Source organism: Podarcis pityusensis, assembly GCF_964106645.2.
Source record: "Podarcis pityusensis genome assembly, chromosome: 2".
NCBI lineage: Eukaryota > Metazoa > Chordata > Lepidosauria > Squamata > Lacertidae > Podarcis > Podarcis pityusensis.
In genome coordinates, this window is record NC_138029.1 from 58,787,903 (window position 1) to 58,813,690 (window position 25,788).

At 42.9% G+C, this 25,788-nt stretch overlaps 1 protein-coding gene across 12 annotated transcripts in view; it reads left to right on the top strand.

The window, feature by feature from the left end:
• Positions 1 to 25,788, top strand: part of TCF7 (transcription factor 7) — a 115,357-nt gene that overhangs the window by 71,599 nt on the left and 17,970 nt on the right. For 9 of the 12 annotated variants that reach the window (XR_013983438.1, XM_080997213.1, XM_080997214.1 and 6 more), the window contains 6 exons: positions 2,571 to 2,703; positions 8,090 to 8,180; positions 12,745 to 12,831; positions 16,036 to 16,146; positions 16,777 to 16,939; positions 19,089 to 19,196. Coding sequence is in view for 11 of the 12 variants with exons in the window: in XM_080997213.1 (XP_080853339.1) it covers positions 2,571 to 2,703; positions 8,090 to 8,180; positions 12,745 to 12,831; positions 16,036 to 16,146; positions 16,777 to 16,939; positions 19,089 to 19,196 (693 nt within the window). In the remaining variant the exon portion in view is untranslated. The remainder of the gene's footprint in view (positions 1 to 2,570; positions 2,704 to 8,089; positions 8,181 to 12,744; positions 12,832 to 16,035; positions 16,147 to 16,776; positions 16,940 to 19,088; positions 19,197 to 25,788) is intronic. The other 3 variants (XM_080997208.1, XM_080997209.1, XM_080997211.1) reach the window with 1 other exon arrangement.

Sequence of the window (25,788 nt, forward strand, 5' to 3'; positions counted from 1 at the left end):
TCTTTATTCCATCCATTTCACAGAAGTAAACAACCCCCTAAATTACATTCTTTTAAAAAATAGGAGGGGCAGGGATGTGAAAACTGAAGTTTAGGGGGTTGCCTGCCTTTGTTTGTCTGTGTTTCATTTGTTGTGGGGAGGTCGTCTTCGCATCGCCAGTTATTCTTATGTGAAATTGGTATTTAGTGGTTCCCACAAGTTTCTACGGCAGGGGGGGATCCCTGCCATAATACAAATTTGTGACTTTACTCTGTGGCTTCGCTTACTTTCTTCAGTTACGTTCTATACATGCGCATATTATGTTTAAAAAAATATGTTTAACCATAAAGCCGCGTAGAGGTTTAATTTACAGTTAGGCAGGGTACAGATTTGGTTAGATAAATAAAATGTAGGTCTGAGAATAGGGCAATTTCCTGTCTCTCCCCCCCCCCCCCCGCTTCTGTTGTGGCACAGTTGCATTGTGTTACCATCTGCTGTGGCCTGATAATCATGTATGATTTGGTGGCAGCACATTCAGTGGTTGCATATCTCAGAATGAACAGAGCATTTTCCATGGGCTCTAACTCCTGACCCCTGGCAACTCTAGTGATGGTGGGACATGTGTATTTCGGCAGCACATGCACAGCTGATGTCTTCCTCTGGAGCATTTCTCTATCCCATTCCAGTTCACTGGCTGCTGTTTGCAAAAGGCATCAGAAAACGAAATGCAGTGATGTCCCCTGCATATTTATTTTTATAAAATTGAATGGGGAGATATTCTGGGAGAAATGCAGATAGATAGTGGTTTAATACACTCCATAACATATAGTTAGGTCCTCAGAAGCAGGAGTTATTAGACCAACTTCTTCCTATCATGTGTACAGTCCACGAAACATATGCATGACATTATCAATCGCAGATTCATTCCTTTCCTTTCCTGAAGTGTTTTTCCATGTAGAACATGTGCAGTGCTCCACTTTTAACACTGAATGAGATCCTTGCCTCTACTGATCCTACCTTTATTATTCCTCATGAGATTATTTTCTGAGTTTTTTCTCTGTTTCTGAGTGACAAATTTGATTTTTCCAATTCTGGTGAAGTCAGTGTCAATTTAAAGGCAACTGTGGGCGAAACTGGGCAGGTATGAAATGGCAGAAATGCTTGAGGCAGTCAGGAAAGAAGCAAAACTGCTTCTTCATATGTTGCTTTTAAAACAAGCTCCTCTGTGTTTGCTCTGTCAGAAAAGGGTTGACGGTTCATGGTCTAGTCTTCTCTTCCAATTCTTGCTTTTAAATAATAATAATAATAACCTTAGAGGAATCAGCTGCTATATCATGTGGTCCTCCTTTGGAAGGTGCAAGGTAGAAGCTGAATGTTGTGTGCTTGTTTGACACATTCCTTATGAATGAGCTGAAATTCCCAGAGTGAAGGCCTGCATGTTGCATTTACGGACCCTAAGACTGAAGAATAATTTCTTAACGTGAAGTAGCTTCACATAACAGCACTGGTGGATACTCCCCCATTCAAAAGTAATTCCTCTAAGTGGGTCCTCTAAAACTGAGACCCATCAGATGTGGCCCACAAAGCATGGGTTTGAGAGGTTGTGCATGTGTGCTTGCCACTCTCTGGTGTTCTATACACCATGCAGTAGTGCCATGGGACCTCCTTTTCCATAGGCTCACCCCACAGTCTGCTGCAATGTTTAAAGGCCTGCAACAACATGGGTCTTTCCATGGTGCCATCACTCTACAGAGAGTTCTATGGGAAAGACCCATTCAGTGACTTCAGCAACATGCCTGCAAGCTTTTAAAGCAGGGATGGAGACATCCCACCCCCCAGAAGTTGCTTAACTACAGTGCCTATTAACAGTTATCATCAGTCACGCTGACTAAGGGTGATGGGAGTCCAACAGTATCTGAGTACTCACTGGTTCCCCATCCCTGCCTTAAAGATTGCAGTAGTTGTGAGACGAGACTTTCCCAAGAAACTGTCAAGACGCACCTGAAAGCCTGCAGTTCTTTGGCTGTATGGTGATCTTCACCATGCATGCAAGCCTGCTTGCCTGCTTCCATGAGCTCTGTAAAAGTAAAATATATCACTCTAAAGGTGGTACGTTATGTTAGTTTAGATATACTGATGGAGATAAGCACTTCATCTGGGAAGACCATGTCACAGAAACAATCTCTAGACTTTGGCCAGTGCTTCACACAAGAGCACAGCACATTTAGACAATTAGAGTGGCATGATAAATGGGCCTGTGAATCCTCCCCTTTGATGGGACCTGTTTCCCATTCATTATCATTCCAACCATCTTGCTAACAAAAGCAGAGCCAGACCTGGATTCAGAACTTGCAGCCGTACCCAGGCTGGAGTGTTTGCTTTCATGTATTTGTCTCTAAGGCTTCTGTCCTGCCTGTTGAACAGCCCCTGTGTTGCTTCTGACATAGACAGCTACTTTAAAACTTACTTAGCCATCGGTAAGGTTCATTTTAGGATGCCTCCGTCTCTCTGTCACCCCACCCTCATGAATTGTGAAACTCAAAAGGCTAAAATTTCTCAAGCCCCTCTCTCCTCTGACTTGTATTTTTCAGTCCAACAAGGTTCCTGTAGTGCAGCCGTCCCATGGTGTCCATCCACTCACGCCACTCATCCCATACAGCAATGAACATTTCAGCCATGGTTCCCATTCACCACACCTGCCAGCTGACATCAACCAGAAACAAGGTAACTGTGATGCTATCAGCTTCCTCTATTTACTTAGCAGGGAGTGGGGGAGAGGAGGGGAGGCGCCTGAAAACAATTTTAGAAAACTTATGGGTTAAAAAAAAAAGGTAGGCTGATAATAGGATTGTCAACTGACTAAACTTTACCCATATCAATGAAAGTCAGAATGATTACTGCAAATATTAACCCTTGAACTGTATTTCACGGCCATCCTCATCCATTTTGCACATCACCTATGAATGTCTGAAAGCTATTCTCAAGCACCAAAGCTGCTGGCATATGTATTTCTACTTTTAGGAGCAGCATTCAGGGGCCCTTGTGAGCAAAGAAGCAGCAGGAGGAGGGGTGCTTAACCATTCCCTACCGGCCACTTGACTCTCAAAAATTGTTCCAGTTTGCTGCTTTTGCCCTCCTCCTTGGGATTAAAAAAATACTTCTTACAAAGGCAAATGTGCTTTGATCTTGGTGGGTGATTGGATTGCTAGATGATTTGGAATGGAGACATTGCAGGAAGGGGAAAGGGGTCAAGCACTTCCTCAAAGAAGAACCCTTCCCTAGACTTCAAGGCAACCATGTGAGGCTGCTAATTAGTAAAATAAAATAAAACCTGAAAACATGTATGATCCTAATCATGGGCCTCCTGCTTCTCATCTAAGTTTGGCCCTGAGTGATTAATGTGGGTTCAAGAGCAAGTTGTGGTCTTGGTCACACACGCTTTTCTGACATTTAGTGGTATTTTCTTTCACAACCCCCTCACAGTGTTGAGGTGTGCCTAAGCTGACTATTTAGATACGACTGGGACCAAAAGCATTTTTCCCTAGTGGTTTCTGCATGACATCTCTTCAAAGAGCACATCAAAATAAGTGAGAGATATGCCACTGTGCTATTTGATGTGTTGTGGCTCAACTTCCATTGGTTGAATAATGACAGTATAATAATATTGTCTTTAAATTTCCAGCGTAAATTTGTTTCCTTTCTCATATTGTAGTGGGCACAGTGTCACATGATAGCATTTATCCTATAAACTATGGAATATACGCACCTTGTTTCTGTGTTAATAAAAATATTTGACTTACAAAAGTTAGTGGCCACATTCACATGTCAAGATGAACTAAGATCCCTAGCTTATTGTTGTTTTGTCCCTTTCTTCTCATATGCAGATAAAGCTAACTGGAATGTGATAGCTTATCACAGAATCATAGAATTGTAGAGTTGGATACACAGCCAGTGTCCTTCTTGGTCTGCATTTTAGGGGAATTTGAATGGGAACATAAAACAATATTTAAGTATGGTTATCGTGGCATGTGAACCCAGGAGCCTACTCTCAATCAAGACAGAAATGTAAGCCAGGGTTAAAGTTGACTTCGTGAATCCTGGGTTCACACATCATAATAAGATACCCTCTCCTGGTTTGTTTTATCCACTCATGCAAAGGAAGAATAGGTTGTGCATACTAGCATGCTGCTCTTTCACAGTAAGATAGGGTCAGCCAGGAGTCCTGGCTTATTGTGTCATGAAAATGCAGTCAGTGGTACAAAACTGTTAGGTACTTCCTACCCTTAAAGGTAAAGGTAAAGGGACCCCTGATTGTTAGGTCCGGTCGCGAACGACTCTGGAGTTGCGGCGCTCATCTTTCTTTACTTGCCAAGGGAGCTGGCGTACAGCTTCCGGGTCATGTGGCCAGCATGACTAAGCCGCTTCTGGTGAACCAGAGCAGCACATGGAAACACCGTTTACCTTCCTGCCAGAGCGGTACCTATTTATCTACTTGCATTTTGATGTGCTTTCAAACTGCTAGGTTGGCAGGAGCAGGGACTGATCAACCCAGTCGCGGAGATTCGAACCGCCGACCTTAAGATCGGCAAGCCCTAGACACTGTGGTTTAGACCACAGCGCCACCCGCGTCCCTTATAAAAACAAAAAATCAAGACCATTTTGATTGCTTCAGTTCTTTGTCACGGGCAAAGGAAAACTGATGGGTTATGCTAGGATGCGCAGGATTTTACATTTACCAGCTTTACAGCTTGTCATTTAAGAACTACTTTCACTTTAACTCTCTGATAGCGCTTTTTATTACTGAGTTTTAAGGGTGTACTTTTATATAGATTGGGAACAGACACACAAACAAGCAACAAACCAGGTGTATCATTTCTTATTTGAAATTCCTTAATGAAGATGAGGTGATTGTGGTGATGATCATGAAAATCCCATTTCATTTATAATCCATAACTTACCCAGATTCACAAGCCCGTGGGAATCGTCAGGGGGCAGTTTTCACTTGTACCTGTGGTACTTTTGATGGCCTGTGCATGTTCATTCTCAACTCTGAATTTCTGTCTCAGAAACAATTTGGGCAAGTGGTATAGCCCTAAAATGTTTATTTCAATGGAGAATGCACCTGGAATAGCACACAGTAGGCTCCAAGTCCTGTTGTCTTTAGTTTTCCATAAATGGGGATTAAGGCTTGGATCTTCCACTGACAGAAACCCATTTCAACCCAGCATAAGAATCTTGTGTGAGAAAAGTAAGGTTCATCCACCTGCAGAAGCTCTTTGCTCAAGAGATTTTCATGGCCCAGTAGAGTTTATATGCTGCAGCCCATATCTTTCTTATTAGCCTTGTTTCTCATCCTGTAACACAGCCCAGCTGCCCACTCCCAAGACATTGTGATGCTGTACTTCTTTCACTCGTAGCTCTTTGGCCTTCAAACAAGTGGTTCTCCATGGTAGTACACTTATACCACCTGACCTTCCTAGACATTTGCATCCACTCTCAGTGAGGTATTCCTGAACAAACATGTCTTGAGAGATGTAAAGAATGTTTGTTTCATAGAATTTCTCCTTACAGCTTTCTGGAGTTGGATATGGTTTCACAGTAGTAATTACCAGTTGCATATTTCCCCCACCCACCCTACTCAAGCTCCTAAGCAATGGCAAAGCAATGCACCTTGTATGGTTAAGCATGCTGCCAAACACCAAGGCTGTTAAGAAGTGTGTTTAGCAAATGTCATGAAGTTAGCACATGTGCTATCTTAAGCCCCTTAGATAATTATTCTGCTACACTTTAGACCCCAGAAAACGTTGAGAATGTTTGACCTGGGCTCAGAAGATTTTTCATTCTGCTCCCTACAAACTGAACATGTTCTCTACATGATCTCTTGGATCTAAAATTTCCCACCAGCATTCAAAGAAAATTAAACCTAAAACATAAGAATAAAAAGAGTTAACGAATTATAACCTACAAGAAGCTTAGCTAAGGGCAAATATTGAAGTCTGGCAGGAAGTGGTGAATGAGGATAGTTCAAATCTTGCTTGGCTCTTCAGGGAATATAACACAAAGTACCTTATATCCAGCTGTCCTTGAACATACCCACAGAATAAGTCCCATGACTTTTGAAGAGGCTTTGAAAGTCTCTGTGAGTGCACCTCAAGAGACTTATTCTTAGAATAAAAAGCCATAACACAAGTCTACCCTGAGGATGGAAAGCTCCCCTGTTGCATGGGCTGGCTTGAAGTTAAGCTTGTTGCTGTAGCTGCTGACAGCATCCCAGTGTGACTGACTGTGGAAGGCCCATGGCTTAAGGACCCTCATGGATTGGACATGCGCCAAAGCAGATCCACAGCATCCTTAAGTTGATGATGAGGCGGCTTATGTGAGAGAAAGGAGCTGTCTTAATTCATTTTTACAGACTGAAAAAAATAATTAAGGCTGCTCATTCCAGTCAGCGATTAAAATTGCAACGTGGGAATTTTGATGAGGCTTACCACTTGTTTCTGATTTCGTGATTTTTACTCATGTGAGAAGCCAATGGGAACACTTCCATAAATGAACATCACCATGTTGGAAGTACGTTGCCCTGAAGTGGGAAGCGTAATCTGAAGCGTCCTTCTGGATGTGACCAAAGTGTAAATGCCCATCTTTGCAGATGGAGAATGGAAGCAGGAGGCTCTGCATTGAATGAGTATTACCACATCCCATACTGCTTTGGATTTATGAGCAGTTGTGTGATATTGTAACATTGGCTGGAGGCCGCAGAGGGCTGTCTCTCAGGTAGTTACAACCACTGCCACCACCTGCATAGTTTGTTCTCTTTTCACCCTGCACACAGGTTCGTGTATACAGTGTTTGTGATATCAAGCAATGACTTTCATACATGAAACCACCATCATAGATCGAACACATGTGGTGGAATTTCCATACCACCTAAAAGATTATTATTCCGTGAAGGCCATTCAGCCAGCCTAGGTGTGTGTGCTAAACATAACCTGCAGTCAGAAAGAAGCAGCATACACTTTTTCCAAACACAATAAGAATGTAACCTAATGTCACAATAGTGCTCATTCTATTTAAGATTCTGTCTCTTGTTGGTAATTAACATAGATATATTTTAAACTATAGAAAGTTGGGGTGGAAGGGAGATAAAAACTTCTCTAGGAACTAACGTACCCCAGTTGGTCAACAAACTGGTGTGCTAAACAGAAGCAGCAGAAACCAAGAAACTAAGGTCCTAAAGGAGGAGGAAGAATTAAGTGAGACATATAGTTTGTTTTGGCAAACTGATGTGCGCTGGGTGAATTGAGAATAAAGAAAAAAATCCTTTCCCCACCCCTTTTCTCCCACACTCATGCTCCTTCTAATGACCATCCACTCATTCCTGAGTAAATTACCTTTCCAACCCCATATATGAAAACCAGTGACTTAACTTGGTGGTGGTTGGGTTTTTTTCTACTTTGATGATAATACTTAGAAATTACATACCGCATTCAAAGTACTTCACATATATTATCTCTGCCATCCTTCCCGCAGCACTGTGGTGTAGGCCCACACTGCTATCCCTCTATCATAGATAGGGGTTTGGGGATGAGGCTGAGAAGGCTGGCCCAAAGCCATCTTTTGAGTTTGTGGGTGGCTGAGGTGAGATTTTGAACTGAGGACTCCCCAACTCAAATCTTTTCTGCTGCATTACACCAGCTTCAGCTTGTCTCTACTCCATGTGCTTTTGTCACACTCATTTCCTGTACTTGCCACCTCCTTCAATGCCCTACCTTGGCTGACTACGCCGCACCAACCTCATCTTTTGCGTACTCCGGATACTTTTGTCCCACTCACTTCCTGTAGTCCTCACCCCATCACTGATGTACCTTGATTGTCTGGTTGCAGTATTGTGTTGAAGATAATCTTAACAGATAGGAAAGCCTAAGGATATTTATTTTGTCCAGAAATGGGGGACAAGGGAGAGACAAAGTAAGTTAACCAATTCTGATTATTGGATGCTAAGAAATACTGAACCCTTTGAACCATGTCGATTTTAGCCAGGTTAATGCTACTTAAAAGAAAGCTAGAAATTGCTTCGCCTAAACTTCCTGATGTTTCGATTTTCTGCCAGGTGTACACCGTCCTTCTCAAACATCAGACATTTCTGGTTTCTATTCCCTCCCTCCTAGTGGAGTTGGACAGATAACACCTTCTATGGGATGGTAAGTATTAAACACCTATAAGTGAGGGAAGTTTGTCCAAATTGGGCTACCTGGGCAACACCAACCATTCTCCACAACATCTAAAACTGTATGTGTACACACTTCAGTATACTTTTTCCTAGCACCACAATTAGTTCTTGGCACTGGTCTAGGTGTGAAAAAAAAGATTTTGAGCAAGATATTGGTTCTCTCTCCTGCTCTCCTACTTTGATCAAGGACTGTTGTGTTGACCCTTGGCCTAGAATCTCTTGTTCAGCCCCATGCTGCCATTCTGAAATGCCAATAACAAGGAAGAGCGTGGTAGGTCATAGAATTTGCTTTCTTCTCACCACGGCATGTGCATACCTGAGTTATTGAAGAAATATTGTTGTTAAATTCTGTCCCTAAAACATATGGTTCTACAGAAGGCCTTTCCGTCTTACTATGGATTAATGGTAATCCAATGTGGGTCCTGGTAAACATGCAAGAGAGAGGGAAAATGCAATCTGTGGCAGAGTCTTTTAAATGAAGATGGACAGCATTTTCTCCACTTCATGGCTGTATATTTAGGCCAGAAGCTGAGGAGACAAAGGCATTCAACACACGTTCAACCATAAGTAGACCTCTCCCCACCCCTTCCATGTATTAATTCACTTACATGATGCATCAGGCGTTAGTAAAACTGTGCAATGCATGACAATGTGGAATTGTAGAAACTTCAACCCACCATTTCTGTACTGAAGAGGTTGCCAGAATATTACTATTATCATTATTACTACTACTACTAATAATAATAATAATAATAGAGAGCAAAGTTCCTGCATATCAGCTGAACGCACTCTGTAGAGATCGGGGAGATATTTGGTTCAGTTTGCATTTAAAGGTGAACCTAACTAATTTGTCTTTTCCAAAATGATACCGAAATCTAAAGACAGCCTTCAAAATGTGTGCTTTTCTGAATTTTGCACTGTAGTTCTCCAGCCAAGTAATGTGTGCAAAAATGAATGTACTGGGACAAAGTGTGCATAAAAATGCACATGTTAGTAAAAGTAACCTACAAAGATGCATTATGTTCGGTGATACTGTTTTGCAAAAATGTAAAATAGCATATAAACATGTGCATCTTGGGAGAAATTCACACTAAAATGTTAGTGAATTTCCACAAAGATTTTTTGAAACACACACACACACAAAATGTGCAAACTGATATTGGAGAACTAAACTTAAGATTGGAAGAATGAGAAATGGAAAGAAACCATCATTTGCAGATTCACCCATCCTTAGCAGTGTGCAGATAGGAATTTCTGCCATAACTGTGGCACAGGCATGTTAAGTGCATCACCTAAGGGAGATGCAATAAAACACATCACAAAGCAATACAATACAATATTTGACTACCAAATGATGTTCTATATATTTATTCACAAAGAAGAGGCACCTGTGGCTTCAGGCTTTATGGTTGGTTGGTTGGTTGGTTGGTTGATTCTTTAGATGTTTTATGTTTAACATTGTGTCTGTCCTAGACTTGCTATAGTTTGGGCGATGATTAACTACTGTTTAAAAGGAATAAAGTAATTTGGAGAGGATAGGAAGACCTCTGGGTTATTTTTCTGTTGGCTTGGAAGGGTGTCCGCAGAAAAGGCAGACAGGAAGTATGTAAGGCACAAACCCTGCTTCTAGAAAGCAAAGCTGATACTGATACTAATATTGGTTTGTTGCTTGATCGGGCAGCATCTTCATGCTTTTACTTTCTATTAGCCCCTCTTGCCAACTTTAACCACTAGTGATCAGGCAGCCAGATTTTTAGTAAGGGATTAAAGAGATCAGGAGGCAGACGTTTCCATTAGCACTTTCTCCCCATAGCCAGCACAAAGTATTTCTCCATTTTCAATGCAATGTCTGTTTCCATCAAAAAGTTGCATCTAGAGGAAGCCCAGTTTTTCTTCCAGTTGCACTGGGGCTGGAATCCAGAGGCCTGCACATATGTAGAAAGCTCCTTTGTATCTGACCATGGGCCAGGCTACATGTTACATTAAATGTGTGTCTTCATTTACATCTTTCTGTTTTAAAAAAACCAGCAACACTGCAGCAGGACCCAAGCAGGAATGGGATGCACAGCATATCGGGAGAAGGTCTATCTCTCTTCTCCAAACACAGGTGCACAGCAGAGTCAGACCAATTTCATGTTTTATGCAGAAATTGTGTTTGCTGATAGTACACTACCAGTTTTTGTTTCTCACAGCATACGTAAAAAATGACAACCCAGCTATGTCCCATCCCTAAATGCACAACAGGGAGCCCCGATATGGCCATGACTTTGCACTCTTTCACTTGTATTGACATTCCTAAATGCAGCTAAATTCTTGCACAAAATTCAAATACCTATAAAAACGTTGAGGAAACCCATATGTAAATCATAAAGATGTTATGATAGCATTTTCCAGAGCTTGCTGGATTGCAGCACTTGGCTATGAACTCCTGGTGCATCAGTGTGCAGTGGAAAATCCCACAATGTGTGCACAGTACCATTTGCATGTGGGTGTACTGGAGATGCTTACGCAGAAGTACACTTTGTGACCCTATAAAACTCTGGTGCAAGTTTATCTTTGCATTGCAGTCATTTCATAGAGCTTTAAGAAAGTTAGGTGTGGCTTAATTTGTCTGCAAGCTCAGTAAGATATAAGCACTTAGTTAAAAACTTGTTCTCGGGGATTTTATATTTACTTGGCTTCTCCAAATTTGCAGTTTAAATGTTTCCCGGCCTATATACTGTATGCAATCTTCTCCCATTTGTATACACTGAGCTGTCTACAAGCAAGTGCAACTGATGCCCCTCCAATAATACGTCCAGGGGTGTGGGGGGTGTTTTGTTACTTGGTCTCTCCACACCATGCTTTGCAGAGGTTTGGCAGCGTTAGCAGTGCTGAAATTAATTGTGGAGGAGGAGGAAGACTTCAGAGCCCCCATCTGCCAGTAACAAGCACTGTGGTATGTGAATGGCTCTGAACGTTCACTGATCTGGAATGAGGCTGACTTCAAACACAAAGAGGTCTGAATGCAGGAGCAGCTTTTCCTTAGCAAGAAAGAGTTCGGCAGGAATGTCCTTTGTACCTGCCAAGTATTTTGGGGAAGAGGCCCTGCAATAAGTCTCCCTTTAATTAGGTGGAATGACAAGTCAAGAACCTCAAATAAAAATGACTTGCAGTCCAGTCTGGTGAGCTTGTTCACTGAAGCTTAGCTGCAAACACACCTTCCCTAAAAAGCCTTGTAAATGGTGTCAGCTGCACAATATGAGCTACGTATGCAACAATTTAACTTGATGCCTCATGCTGGTTTTGAAATAACTTAGTAAATAAATATTTCCATTCTACTTTCACAGGGGTTTTTTAAAAAAAACACACACATACAGACACATACAAAAAAAGCACTTTCATTCTGAATAGTCAGAATCGTGGATTGATTTTCCAGTTGAAATAATTTCCATGTCAGGTTCACATTGATGAAAAACTTCCTTGGCTATGACCATTTCTTTTCTCGGGGAATCTTGGCCTATGGAATAATGAATGTCACTTCAGAATTAAACTGTGTTCTCATCTCCAAGGCCCAAATGTTGAAACTTCAAAAGCCTGCTTCCTGTTGTACCACTTGGCTAGTGTTCGGCATATTTTTACATGTGTTCCTAAGTTTGCAGCAATGTTGCTTGGGTTGCAAGTTTTTAAGCAAGTAATGAATTAGTAGGAATAGTAATAATACATATGTCATTGATCCCTCTGTTCAGCCTGTCAAGTAGGCCTCCATTATTATTATTATTATTATTATTATTATTATTATTATTATTATTCAGGCTTAGGGAGAAGGAGGAGAGAGTTGTCTAAGTTCACCTAATGAGTTCAAGTGTGATTTGGACCTACTGACTCAGAACTCAACAGCCACTGTAATCTGCCTATTAATATTGATACAGAGAGGTCTACCCAGGCCTTAACACTAACCCACGAGGGGAGCAAGGGCATAGATCAAAGAGCAGGCACAAACTATTGTGGGAGTTTGAAGTATACTCAGTCTTCCAGCTGTGCCACTCATGCTGATCCTGCTCATCTTCACCCTGCACCAGCTTTTAGGGACTAAGGCGCAGAATCAAGAGTAAGCAATGCCATCAACAGCACTCCAAACCCAAAGGTTCCTGCTTCAATTACAGCTAAGGAGAAAGCATTTGGAATCGACATGCAGTAGGATTTGAAATGTCACCCTTTTAGGGCTATAGGGAGGGTGCGTCAAGAAGCTTGTGTGCAAATCAACTTGGATCGAGGCCTAGTTCTTTAGCAACGTTGCAGAGCTGAGAGTATAATAAGCACAGGTAGGGTTTTAAGGTGGCATTAGTGGAACTTTCCTGTAGACCTGTTTAGACCCACCTCCAGCTGAAACTCACCTCACCTCACCTCCCCATCAGGACAGAAGCCAATGTATAACAGAAGGCTTCTCCTTTTCCCAAAAATACAAGTCCGTGATGAGTCCAGTTGGGAAAAGGGTATGCAGGAAAGGTGGCACCAATATAGATGCTTTATGGACTCTTTCTTCCTGATCCCAGGCAGAGCCAGCCTGTCTGTCCTTTCCAGTCATGTGGATTTAGACAGCCCTATACGTCGGCGCTCACTGCTGGGGCTTCTTTCTCTAGGTAAGTATGAGCTGCCTAAGTCAGGACACAATCGCTCTGCTTCTTTTGCAGTCCACGCCGTTCAAGCTTGCAGCACTTAGGGAGGCTTCTGGGTGGCAGCAACAGGGAAGGGAGTCTCCTGTTTTAGGCAGGTGGCTTTTTAAAATAATAATACTTCAAAACAACAGACAAACTTAGCAGTCTCTCAAAAAGGAGTAACACAATTTTGGCTTTGGTCAACCATAGTAGGGGGTGGAGAGAGAGAACCCTCATGAAGATGCTGTAAAGTCCGTCTTCATGTGAGCACCACCACTGCAGCCTCAAACGTCAGTATGTCTCTTAGTCTTATGTGGCTGGAGACAAAAAATAGAGTCTGTAAGTGCTTTGACGAAAGGTTTCACCTCTCATGTGCACACATTTCTTTTGCTCTATTGTTGCCTGTGGTTAAACAGTTCTTCCTCCCCAGATTTTTTTTTATAAACAACAACAACAATGCAAAACTTTGCAAAAGTTATTTACCAGGCCTGGTAAGAAAGATGAGTGCACACATTGCAAGCAATGGTGTCTCTTTTTGCTTTCAGCTCTCAAAAGAACCAACAACGCTGTTGTCTGTTTCCAGCATAATGCTCCCCTTTTGGTGTCACTTCATAATACTGCAGAACATAATGGGCACCCCTATTACTACCTCTGCAATGGTCGTCATCTTCAGCTAGCAAGAGTAGAAATTGATCTTGTTTGGGAAAGAGAACCTGATAAATTCAAACCATCAGGTCAGGTTCTCATTCCTACCTCACTCCACTACTTGAATCCACTGTCAGCTTTCCTCCATGCCTCATGCACTACTTGAGTGCAAGGCAGATGCCTGGCAATGTCCTGCTTGTTCAGTTAATTCCTTGTATGGCCCCTGACAAGAGCCCTCCCTTGGCTTAAGATTGCTGGCTTTGGTAACCTGGAAATGTATGGCAATTTACAACAGCTGAGGATGGCAATAAACTAGAAGCATCAGTATACTATGATACAAACCAAATATTTGCTTTTTTCAGGCTGTTCCTTTTGTGGTGGCAGGACTGTGTACTGCGGTGCCCCCCATGCAACACTTTAAAAAACTTAGACCTGCCTTCATAAGGGAACACAAATTTCCCATTGTCCCTCCAGATCTACACTACCAGTCCAGATGCTGGTTGTGAGTTGTTCAAGAATTCATTATAAGGATCTGAAGCCAACTTCCATCGTCCTTGTCTGTCTTGAGAAGGTCCGACAGCGATGAGCTTTAACCTATGGGGAGTGTGTGTGTGTGTGTGTGTGTGTAAGTGTAAAAGAAAGAGATGATAGATAGATAGATAGATAGATAGATAGATAGATAGATAGATAGATAGACAGACGGACCACTTGGCTGGGCATCTCTCTAGCTTTGGCTTCTACTCTGTGTAGTCTTAATGAGAGTGCTCAGTACGTCTCTTGATGAAGACATCATGGGATTTGCTTTAGGAACAGTAGTCGAAAAAGGCACTTGATTATGATGAGGACGATAGTATTATTGTTATTACCTTAATTTTCAGCCTGCCGGAGGCAACTACTCCAGTCTAAGCATCTTAATATTTAAGATAAATGACTCTGCAGACCTCCTTGGTTGCCTGACAGTTTCATTCTTCATCATACCAGCATTCCCACTTTACAGGTTTCGCAGACAAGAACACACACCTCGGCAGATAATGATCAAGCTTCAAGTCATGCCAGTAGATTAAAATCAAGCATCATTTCTTTTTGTGCCAACAGAGCTAATGAACAGTTGGTTGTCTCCCATGGGCAATCCTGCTGTCTCAAGCTTCAGTCATGAAGCTTGGTAAACTGACAGCATCATTCTCCAGTGCTGAAAATATTTTACAGGCCTGATGAAGGGTGTATAAACTATTAATCTTAAGTAGCTGTGTTATGATCGCAATGATAGCATTGGATTTACCCTCCCAGGTCCCATTGTGCTCAGAATTGCTCCAGGGAGGCAATGAGGCCTGGAGACAGCCATAATGTTTATGTTACAGCCCTAACAATACAGTGTCAACAAGTGAGATCTGAATATCCAACATGAGGTGCTAGATCACACGGTTAGGCTGAGGCTTAGTGAGAGGGCATCTGCTTCAATCATTGGTATCTCCAGATATGGCTGTGAGAGAACCCTGCCTGAAACCCTGGAGAGCCATGGCCAATCAGAGCAGATGATACTGAGCTAGAAGGACCAATGGCTTAATTCCATATTGTTTTTGCAAAGCAGTTGATATAAAAATTTTGCCCAAGGCCTAACCTGAAATGGGCTTAGCCACACTTCACAGTGTCACTAGGACCATGGATTACTTGGGCAAGACAGCCCCAAACCAAACATACGCAGCCAAAAGCCAGTGCAAAATGCCCACTCTTTGAAACTGAAAACTGGTGTGTGCGCTGAGAACAGTTAAGTACAGCTCTTTAAGTTTAATCACACACCAAATTAAGTCTGGTAGCCTCTATTTAACTGCAGGCCCGATGAGGAGAAAATACCAAGTCAGGCTTGGCATTGCCATCAGCTTCGTCAAGAGCTGCGATGCAGCACTCTTGGGTGTTATTATAGTTCAGAAAGAATGCTTCACTTACAGAAACCCAGCCAGGTGGGTGGGGTATAAATCATAAATTATTATTATTATTACTGCTGCTGCTGCTACAGAATGTCAAGATGACATAGGATAATGCAAATGGATGTCAGAGAGTTACTTCACATGTAAATTGTACTCAGTTAATGGGCTCCTGCTCAGTTGCCACTATGAATATAGAAGGAAAAATTCAAAGAGTGCCACCTAGTGGGAAAACCTCTGTCTCCCAAACACTTGAAAAACAAATCCTTAGGTAGGATTGCCATTGCTAAATGTCCCAGTGTTGCCTGTCTTAATTCAATGGCCCTGTCCCAGAATGTGGCAGCTCCACAGAATATAACTAAGGATCCATGCTACAGACCTTTTGCAGCTGCGTAAACTTTTAGAAACCCATCCACCATGTTTCCGCTGCTGTGTGTTTTTTGGAATTGTCATTGAATATGCAACCATTCCATTTTAATATCAGTCTACTGAGAATTCTTAAAGGTGGTCCCCTCTCTCTCGCTCTCATTTATTTAGCATGAGTCCAACTGCAGTATGAAACCCAGGAGGTCTGTAATCTGTTAAAAAGCCCAGGCAGTCACAAACATGCTTTATGTTACAGGATCACACATCCCTTGATGCTCGGCTCTGGAATGCACACCACAGGAATCCCGCACCCGGGTATCACATCTCCCTCTGGGAAACAAGAGTTTGACCATTACGACCGGAGCATGTAAGTGACCAGGTCTTGTGAGAAAGCTTAGGCTGGAACGATATAATTCCGCATCCATTTTGCACCTTTCTGAAGCTGCTTCTCCTTGGCAAAGCAGAGCCAGTATGGTGCCACTTCCAGTGGGGAAAAGGTAGCTAGGAGGGTGACATTTCACACTTCTCTCAGCCACTCTGCTTCCCCCTGCCCCAAGGCCTGTTTTGATGGGGAAACTGATGCCCTTCAAATGTTTCTGGGTTCCTGCGCCATCATCCCTGACCATTGACAATGTGGGCTGGGGCTGATGGAAGTTGGAGTCCAACAACACCTGAAGGACCACAGAGGTCCCCAGCCCAGATGCAGACCATTTACAGTTCTGCAAATTGGAACAGTAAATGCAGTGGGTTTTGCCTCACATTTAATAAATCACAGGTAATATCTGTCTGTGCCAAATCAGGACTATACAAAGTCAGTGTTGTGTCTCCAATGGTAGCAACTAGGCCATTGCTGGAGTCTGTATTTTACTGTTAATATATATATTTAAATCTAAGTTTTGGCTCATGGATTTTAGTCTTCTCCCAGCAGCCAAGAGTTCCGGTTATCACTCAGTTCTTTTTTACTAACCAGTTGTTGTTTTTTCCTGTTTCCGGCAAGGAAATCACAACCAGAACCAAAGAGAGAGAAGGAAGCCAAGAAGCCTACCATCAAGAAGCCTCTGAACGCTTTCATGCTGTATATGAAAGAGATGCGGGGGACAGTCATTGCTGAGTGCACCTTGAAAGAAAGTGCAGCCATCAATCAGATATTAGGAAGGCGGGTAAGAGCACAAAAAGGAGGTGGGGGTGTTCTGATGACTAGGGAGGCGTCATGGATATGCGCTAGCAAATGCATCTGCAGTACTTCCAGAGGCCGTGCGCTTTTTGGATCCATGGTTAAAGAACGTGAGGAGAGCCTTGACTAGAAGATCAGGCTTATCTAGTCCACTATATTGTTCTCACAGCACCCAACCTGATGTCGGTGGGAAACCTACAAGCAGGATCTGAGCACAGGCTTCATCCAGCCTCCTGAAGAACGAATGCAGACCCAACTCCACTGGGTTGGGAAAGATCGTGGAAGATGGCTGGCCTTTCATGCTTGGTGGTGTAGATTCCCAAATGGCCATTTGCAAGCTGAATTAGCTGGAGGTTCCCACAGCACTGTGGATGGGCTGCTATGCTGTTGTTAGGGTAACCATGCTTAGCAAGGAGGTTAATGGGGTGTGTGGGTGTGGGTGTCTGCTCGAGTGAAGCTGGGGCTGAGGATTGTGACCCATGCAGGGTATTTCTTTTATTTAGGATACTCATTAATGGTTTTGAAATCACTCTTAGTTGTAGTGGCCTGGCAAACTGTATTACAGACTTGCAGCAGAATCTGAAAGGGTCATCAGAAACTTAGGGAGCCAAAGCCTCCATTCTTTTACTATACCTTCTCCCTGTATAGCCTAAATGTCCTCCACTGAGTGCATTTATGTGGGCTTTGAGATCCACTATAATGAATTTCATAGGTTGTCTTAAGGAACCTTACGTTGCTGTAGGAACTGCCAAGGAAAGCCTTCAACACCTTGCTTTGTGTTTTATTGTCTTTTGCCGTACCACTGCCACCTGTGTCAGACTGTATGCCACTCCTCACATCACTGAGCATAATTCATTTTATTATTGGGGTTTTCCAAGGCTGCTATGTTGTCAGGAAATTTTAAGTTGCAGCAATATGTTTTCAGCTAAGACTCCGAAATCGTTTCTGGATGACTTCTAACATGTAAAGTACTTTTCACTTCACAAAGCACACGTCTGCAAAACCATGTGAGACGAGTCCCAGTTATTTTCACTGTGAAAGTGGGGAACCTTTGAGTGAAGCCTTGGGATCTACCAGTGACCACTCAGTGAGTCTATGGTTGAGCAAGGATTTGACTCTGGGTTCCCCAAGTTCATGATCAGTGGATTTACTGGACTCCTCCCTTAACCTTGGCATACATCTTTCCCTTGTTTCTGTGAGCCCAAACCACTGAGCCACACAACTTTAAATTTAATCCCAAGAACTCTACATTATAATCTGATTTTAAATTTTGACAGTAAAGACCTGGTTTTTCCTGTACTTTTGTTTGTTCTGTAGAAGCTAAAGGAGGAGAAAACCCACAAAAATAAATGGTTGTTTAGTCCAATGTGGGCTTCTCCATTTTCCCAAAACAGTAAGTTTGTCTTACTTGAGCAGTCAAAATGCTTCACCATTCTTGTCTAGAAATAAGAGACTGTTGCTTTCTGGTTATATGGCAAAGGCTTCCTGCTCCCTGCACACAGCGGTCTATTTGAATAAAAACAGAGAGCTGTGTGCAACTACATTACAGTGACTAGAGTAATGATGTATTAGGACCAAACTAAGTTTGCTTAATATGTAGCAGGCAGCTCAGCATCTAGCATTTCTTTAGTTGATTACAGGTTCTGGGGGTGGGGCAGGTAATTGTCTACAGTGCATAGGGAGGGGAGCTTTATCTACTCTCCCCAGCTGCAACCCACCTGAAAATCTCCACTACCATCACCACCACCACTTGGTATGGCTACAAACATTAAAGATTTCCCATTGATACCAATGGAAACTTCATTAAATTATTCTCTTGCCTTCCAAAATTCCAGAAACTTTGTTTTCCGATTCAGGGTGGTTTTGCTGGTCCTCTCAGAAGTGGTTGTGAGCTGCCTCAGCACTGTTTCCATATGTGGCAGGCCTGGGGAGCATTTGCCCCTCCAGGTGCTGCTAGCCACACCTCCCATCATCCCTAGCCATTGGAGCTGGTGGGAGGTGCAGTTCAGCAACATCTGCAGGGGCAAAGGTTCCCTGGGCCTGATGTCTGGTATCCACACTTAGCATTTGCTCTTTTCTGATCAGAGGGATGGTGTCTCTTGGCGTCTCACGGCTTTCTGTGGTTTCTGTTTCAGTGGCACGCGCTGTCACGGGAGGAACAAGCCAAGTACTATGAACTGGCCCGCAAGGAAAGGCAGCTCCACATGCAGCTCTACCCCGGCTGGTCTGCAAGAGATAACTACGTGAGTACTCTGGGTCTCCGGTGGCCTCATGAGAATCATATGTCCATGAAGTTTTGATGTTGCCTTTCAAACTGTGTCCCTTTCCAGACATTCAGCCTGGGCATGGGAGGGGCTGAAGCGGGAAGGGGGCACGAGCATCGTAAATGTGGGATGGGGAACTGGGAGCATGGGCACGGCCGCTCCATGCCTGACCTTCACTTGTTTGGGATGGAGGTCTGAAAGGAGCTTTGCAAGTGTGCTTGGGCAAATGCCTTATCAGGATTTCCAGTATCAGAGAAGCTTGTAAGCTTATGCACCCCAATGCACTCGTGTGTTGTTGATGGTTTTTTTAAAAAAAGAAAAAAAAACCTTCAGACTTTCGCAGTATGCAAGTGAAAGTCAGATTTGGAAGGGGGGGGGAGAAGCCATGTGCCACTCCCACCATACCCATTTTAGCCCACAGGGGTCCAGGTCAAATCCCTGAAGAGGACTTATTTTGCAGATAATGGTTTACAGCAATTTTTCTCACAGATAGTGTGCAGATGACACAAATTCAGAGAAGCAGTTCCCAGAGGGTTAGATCACAGGGACATATATATATAGATAGATGGTCAGGTTGACATTAGACGCAAGGCAGCCAACGATGCTGAGAGGTTGTCACTTTTAGGCTTCTGGATGTTTGGTGGGGCTGCTGGCTTTTCTCCCCTACCTTAACATCAGCTTCCCACACACTGTGGCAAACTGCTTTTGATGTACACAGACACCAAGATCTAGGCACTTCAGTTAGAAAAAAAAAGAGTTGGGAAAACCCCTACCGATCTCAAGGAGGTTACCACACTATTTCCCAGACTAGCACCCAGGTGTTCAAAGGAACCAACAGAGATACAAATTTAACTGGAGGGCAGGAGTGGATCTACTATGAAACTAATGAAGCTTAGGCTCCAGGGCCCTAATCCTGGAGGGGCCCCAGAAGCAACTTGAGTCCACATTGATCTTTGGGTCTAGTAGACCCAATTTGAGTGGCGTGACTCAAATTGTTATTTTATTGTCTGTATTTCAACAATCCCAAAGTTTGAGAGTTGGTAGCACAGGTGTTATAAAGGTGTGGTGATCTGTCACGGAACAACCCCATTGAAAACGATAACAGGACTTACTCAGGCATTGTTGCTGGTGGCAAAGGGGGCCCCGTGACAGTTCAAGGTTCAGGGCCCCTGAAATGTAGTTCTGTCACTGCTGGAGGGTCCCTGCAGTAAACTCTTCTGAAACTACTGGGTTTAGGGGGTTAGTTTAATAAACTATAATACATCACAATATTTCCAGCAGATTGAACATTGCCATGCTGTAGCTGTTATTCAACAGTTTTTTTTAGCCCAGATGTAGCAGAGTGCAATCCAGATAAAGTTATGTATACCTGATATAAATATCTACATAGAGAGTGGCTGTGGGTATCTGTGTTTGCTCACTGTTAGTTTGGGTGGCTAAAGTGATTATATATGTAAACTGCCCTGTGATGTTTGGATGAAGGGCAGTAGATAAATTTAATAAATAAAACAAAATAAATATATATATTGGAAGCGGAGAAATAAGAATGCCTGGTGGCAGATGGGAGTTGGGGTACATAACAGGGAGTCCAACCATATCCAGAGGGCCTCAGCTTCCCCAACCCTGCGTTAGTGCTTCTGCCTCCGTCTTTCCTGTGCCAGTGTGGTGTAGTGGTTAAGAGCGGTGGACTCGTAATCTGGTGAACCGGGTTTGCTTCCCCGCTCCTCCACATGCAGCTGCTGAGTCACCTTGGGCTAGTCACACTTCTCTGAAGTCTCTCAGCCTCACTCACCTCACAGGGTGTTTGTTGTGGGGGAGGACGGGAAAGGAGATTGTTAGCCGCTTTGAGACTCCTTAGGGGAGTGATAAAGCGGGATATCAAGTCCAAACTCTTCTCTTCTTCTTCTTTGCTTCCCCTCTTTCTATGGATCTCAGAGGCCCTTGTGCTCTGTATGCGTCCCTCCTTGCTAGCTAAACACAACATCCAAAAACGTGTTTCTCCTAAACTATTAACCTCTGATCTCTTTCTCCCCCTCCACTTTTTGCCCTTCTTTAAATTGTAGTAGGCAAGATAGTAGTGGAAAAATATGGTTTATATTATTATCATCATATTAAATAGTGTTGGTTTCAGGATATGGGGGCCCTGAGCCATGCAGCCATCAGTAAGCTGCCTAAACCCTGAAGAGGCAGCACATAAAAACTGAGAATTATCTTAATGCTGCATCGGATCTTTTTGGATGCTCTTTGCAAAGTGGGAAAGGTAGTACTGTCTGGGCAGTGGTCTCCTCCACGTTGGGCTTGAGCCCCTGGCAAATGTCCAACACCTGGAGCTGGCCGAAGGAATCAAAATGCAACAACTGCTAATGAGGTACGACTCCAATATATTCAGTTTCTTGTTTGATTGAAACTTAGCATATTAAGGGTCTGTTTCATAACTAGTAATTTATCTGTTTACACTGTGGAGACTCTTTAGTTTGAGGGTTTGCACTCCCTGTTTAGAAGTTCATGGTAATACCCACTTTCCTATCGTCTGTCTCCAGGTGCTCGCAGTGTGAAATAGGCAGGAAAGCTGTGAGGTAATAAGCAGTGGTTTCTTTTTAATTTATATGAGCTTGCACTAGATTTATGGTCATCAGAAAAAAGGCCCTCAAGAGAAATTAAAATGCACAGAGAGAAGAGACTCGCAGCTAATAATAATAACAACCACACCCATATTTGTCTTAGAGCTCTTAATTATATCAATGCAAATAAACACGTATTCTCTCTTGGGTGATATGTCATACTTAACTTTTGTTTGACATGATCATACACTTACCTGGCGAGAGATTAATATTGCTTGATCCATCTTGATCATGGCTTGCCCCAACATCATGTGCCGCGTTTGCTTTTGGCTCCTGCTGACTCTGCATTTTGCATTTGCTTATTTTTTTTTTAATGTTTATTGCTTTTAAAACTTACAAGAAAAGAAAAAAGAAGAAAATAGGCAAAAGAAAAAGACAAAATAGAGCAGAGAAGAAAAAAAGAGAAAGAAAAGAAAAAACAATACAATACAATAAACAATACAAAACACAACCTTAACACACTAAACTAAACAAAGCAAAAGAACAACCATTTAAAAACATATATCATACCATTTCATTACTCTATCTTTCATTCCCTTATTTCATCGACCTCCTCTCACCTCCCTTTTTATATTCCACTTCTATTACTTGTTTCAGCAATTCCTTTCCATCTTTCTCTATTTTTATCATTATGAATATCTTAACATATTTTGTACCTTATTTTCCATTAATACTGAAATACTTATTTATACCTAACTCCTTATAACATTTCTGCTAAAGCCATAAAATTTCATTCCAACAATTTTCTAACACTCATTAAATTTACAATGTTTCTATATATAAACTTTAAACTTTCCCAATCTTCTACCACCATCTCTTCTCCCTGGTCTCGGATTCTGCCAGTCATTTCCGTCCATTCCATATAGTTCATCAACCTGGAGATCTTCTGTCCGAGGCTCTTAAATCTTTTCCAAGTCCCTTCTGCAGTTTTTCTTCATACTCTTTGATGCTGTGGGTGCTGAAGCGCAGGTCTTGAGGGGGCCCCGACCCAACTATACCCCCATTCCCTCTCAACAGACCAACCAACTCTCCACAGCTAAAACCAGTGTCCATACAATATCTCAAATCATGTTTCAAGGTTCCTCCAGATCCCAAAGCCCCCACAACTCCAATCACCTCCTGACCCAGATTCAAAACCCAAAGGTCAGTAAATCTCTGCATGAAAGAGTCTATCCAACCTTCCTTCTTCAATCCAAACAGGGCTCCAATCTTCAAATTCTGACTTTTTCTATATTCATTCATAAAAGGCCTCCACTTATAGTCCTCAGTTTGCCTCTGTAAAACTGGGGCTTCCACTTGTATTATTTTAGGTTTAACAACACCAACATTCTCCTTCGTCTTCTCCCCAGTTTGTCCTGTCAAAGCAGGTTCCTGTGTCAAATCCTGAACAATTTCTGTATTAATGGTCACTTTTTGTTCCAAATTAGTCACTTTTTGTCCCAAGTTCTCAAGTTTGGTATTCATAGCATCCGTCTTCTTGTGGAGCTGTTCCAACGAATAGCTTATCTTACATAATACAGTCACTAAGGCTCCTTCTGTCAACATTCTTAAAGTCCAAGGTCGATCTCTATTTCACACAGTTCTTATCTTGCAACTGGAAAAACCCCAGCTCCACTTTCGTAACAGTTTCAAAAGCTCCCTCTAGAGGGACACAGTCTCCACTTGTATCAATCCTTTCAAACACAGTTTAAACTATAAAGATAGTTTCTTTTCCTACTTTTTAAACGCAGATGGGTACAATGGAAACAATATATTTCTCTTATTGCTAGCTGTCAAAAAACGTCACTCTTTCTGGCAGCCCGTTTCCAGGTTCAGAGCAGTGGTAATTTGGTTTTTCACTCTCTCCTGCAGGCTCACTAGGTCCAAAATTTCCCCCCTCTTCTCCTGCTTCAAAGGGGGGTTTAATAGTTTTAACCGATGGAGATTTAATCCTTTACAAAAATAAACTTTCCAAGGCTTTAACTTGCAACTTCTTTGCTTCAATCTGTTTACAAAAAAGGAAGGCGGACTTCCTGTTTAGAACCTTCCCGTTTTGATGCCAAATTAATGAATTTAAGGATCTAATTTTCCGTTCTACTCACGGGTAGTTGTTTAAAATCCAATTGTCCACAGGAAAAAGTCAGTGCTCTCCGGCAACAGCGATGCGGCTTCACTCCGTGAAAGAAGCAGTCAATTCGAAGCACCGCGCCACTCACCCCACTTCGCTCCGGATCCCCAAATCAGGGTTTCCCCGCGAGTAGGGGAGGCGCAAAGGGTGCCAGCCGAATCCCAAGTTCACAGGCTTCTCCCGCCTGTGATTTCAGTGGGTCTCCGCCTTCGCCGTGGCGGTCAGACCCTAATTTCCGCGGAGCAAATTTCTCCCGATCGGAGGAACTCCGACATTGCCTGGAGGCGCCAACCCAGAAGTCTGCATTTTGCATTTGCCAGGTTCACATTGCTAGGTCCTGTTTGCTTCCATTGCCTCTTCTGATCTCATCTATGGAAGGTGACAAAAGCCCAGGATTTAAAGAAGGCAAATACTGCCCAAATGTCAGCTGATAGCTGAACTGAAGCAAATACTTCAAATTTGATAGTTCCTTTCCCTTTCTGAAACGTGTGCCAAAGATATTGAGGGTTTAGGAGGCTGTCTGAGTGAACCCAGCATCATCCAAGCTTCTTTGAACTCTACAGTTCATTGATTTGCCTCCATTCTATCATACATTTATCAAATTTGTATCCCACCTCTCCTCCAAGGAAGTCATACGTGGCTCTCCGTTTCCATTATTACCCTCACAACAACCCTTTGAAGTAGTTTGGGCTGGGAGTTGGCGACTGGCCCAACTTCACACCCAATGAGTTTAGTGGCAGAAGATGGAGATTTGAACCCTGGTCTCTTGGGTCATGGACACAGCACTCTAACCACTACACCACTCTGCCTGTACCTGTTTCTAATGGTCCTGCCAGGCCAACACTTCTTTGCTTTAAATTTGAGAGACGATTGGGAAAGGAAGTTGCAGTTTGCAACTGTACTTCTTGTCTGCCCCCCCCCAAAAAAAACCATATGTGAGAGCTTATATCTCATTAAAAGAGGTTCATCCAAATTGTTTTCATTGAAGCATGCCTGGTTGGCAGCATTGAAATTTTAATTTTTTTAAGAGAGGGCTTCCCACACCCTCCTCGTGACTTGTTAATGCACATGAACATGCAATTATGGGGCATGTGCCCATCAATGAGCCCTGTATACATTTAGGGAAGTTTTTAATGTTTGATGTTTTACCACTTTTTATTAATACTAATAATAATATTCTGTTGGGAGCTGCCCAGAGTGGCTGGAGAGGCCTAGCCAGATGGACAGGGTATAAATAAATCATATTATTATTATTATTATTATTATTATTATTATTATTACTATGTGCCAACTTTGTGAGCTGCTTTTCCACCCCAGAGTGCAGCTGCAGTGTTTAAAAGCCTGTAGTTGGCTGGGCAGGGCTGTCTGCATGCATCTTCCCTGTAGAATCAGCACCCCGCAAATGCCATTTGTGCTCCATTGTGTCAGGTAGCTCTACATCCCAACTTCCTGCACAAGCGCAGCATGTCACCAAATTTACATAGGCGGCTGTCTTATTCCAAGTCAGACCACTGCTCCATCTTGCTCAGTATTGCCTACACCAACAGGCGAGGAGGGGTCTCTCCAAGGTCTACCTGGAGGTGCTGGGAACCAAACCAGAGACCTGCATGCAAGCAGATGCTCTACCACGGAGCTATGGCCCTTTGGCTCCTGTGCATCATTCTCTTCCTATCAGGTGCATGCCAACATGGGTGGTAGTTTCACAGCATGTGAGCCTAGAGCAAGATTGGGAAGATCTCTGGTGCTTGGAGGCTACTGTGCAAGAAACATACAGTTAGCCTTAAAGAACAGGGTACTTCTGAGCACTTTCTGACCCTAGGAATTTGTTTTCAGTGCCAGAACT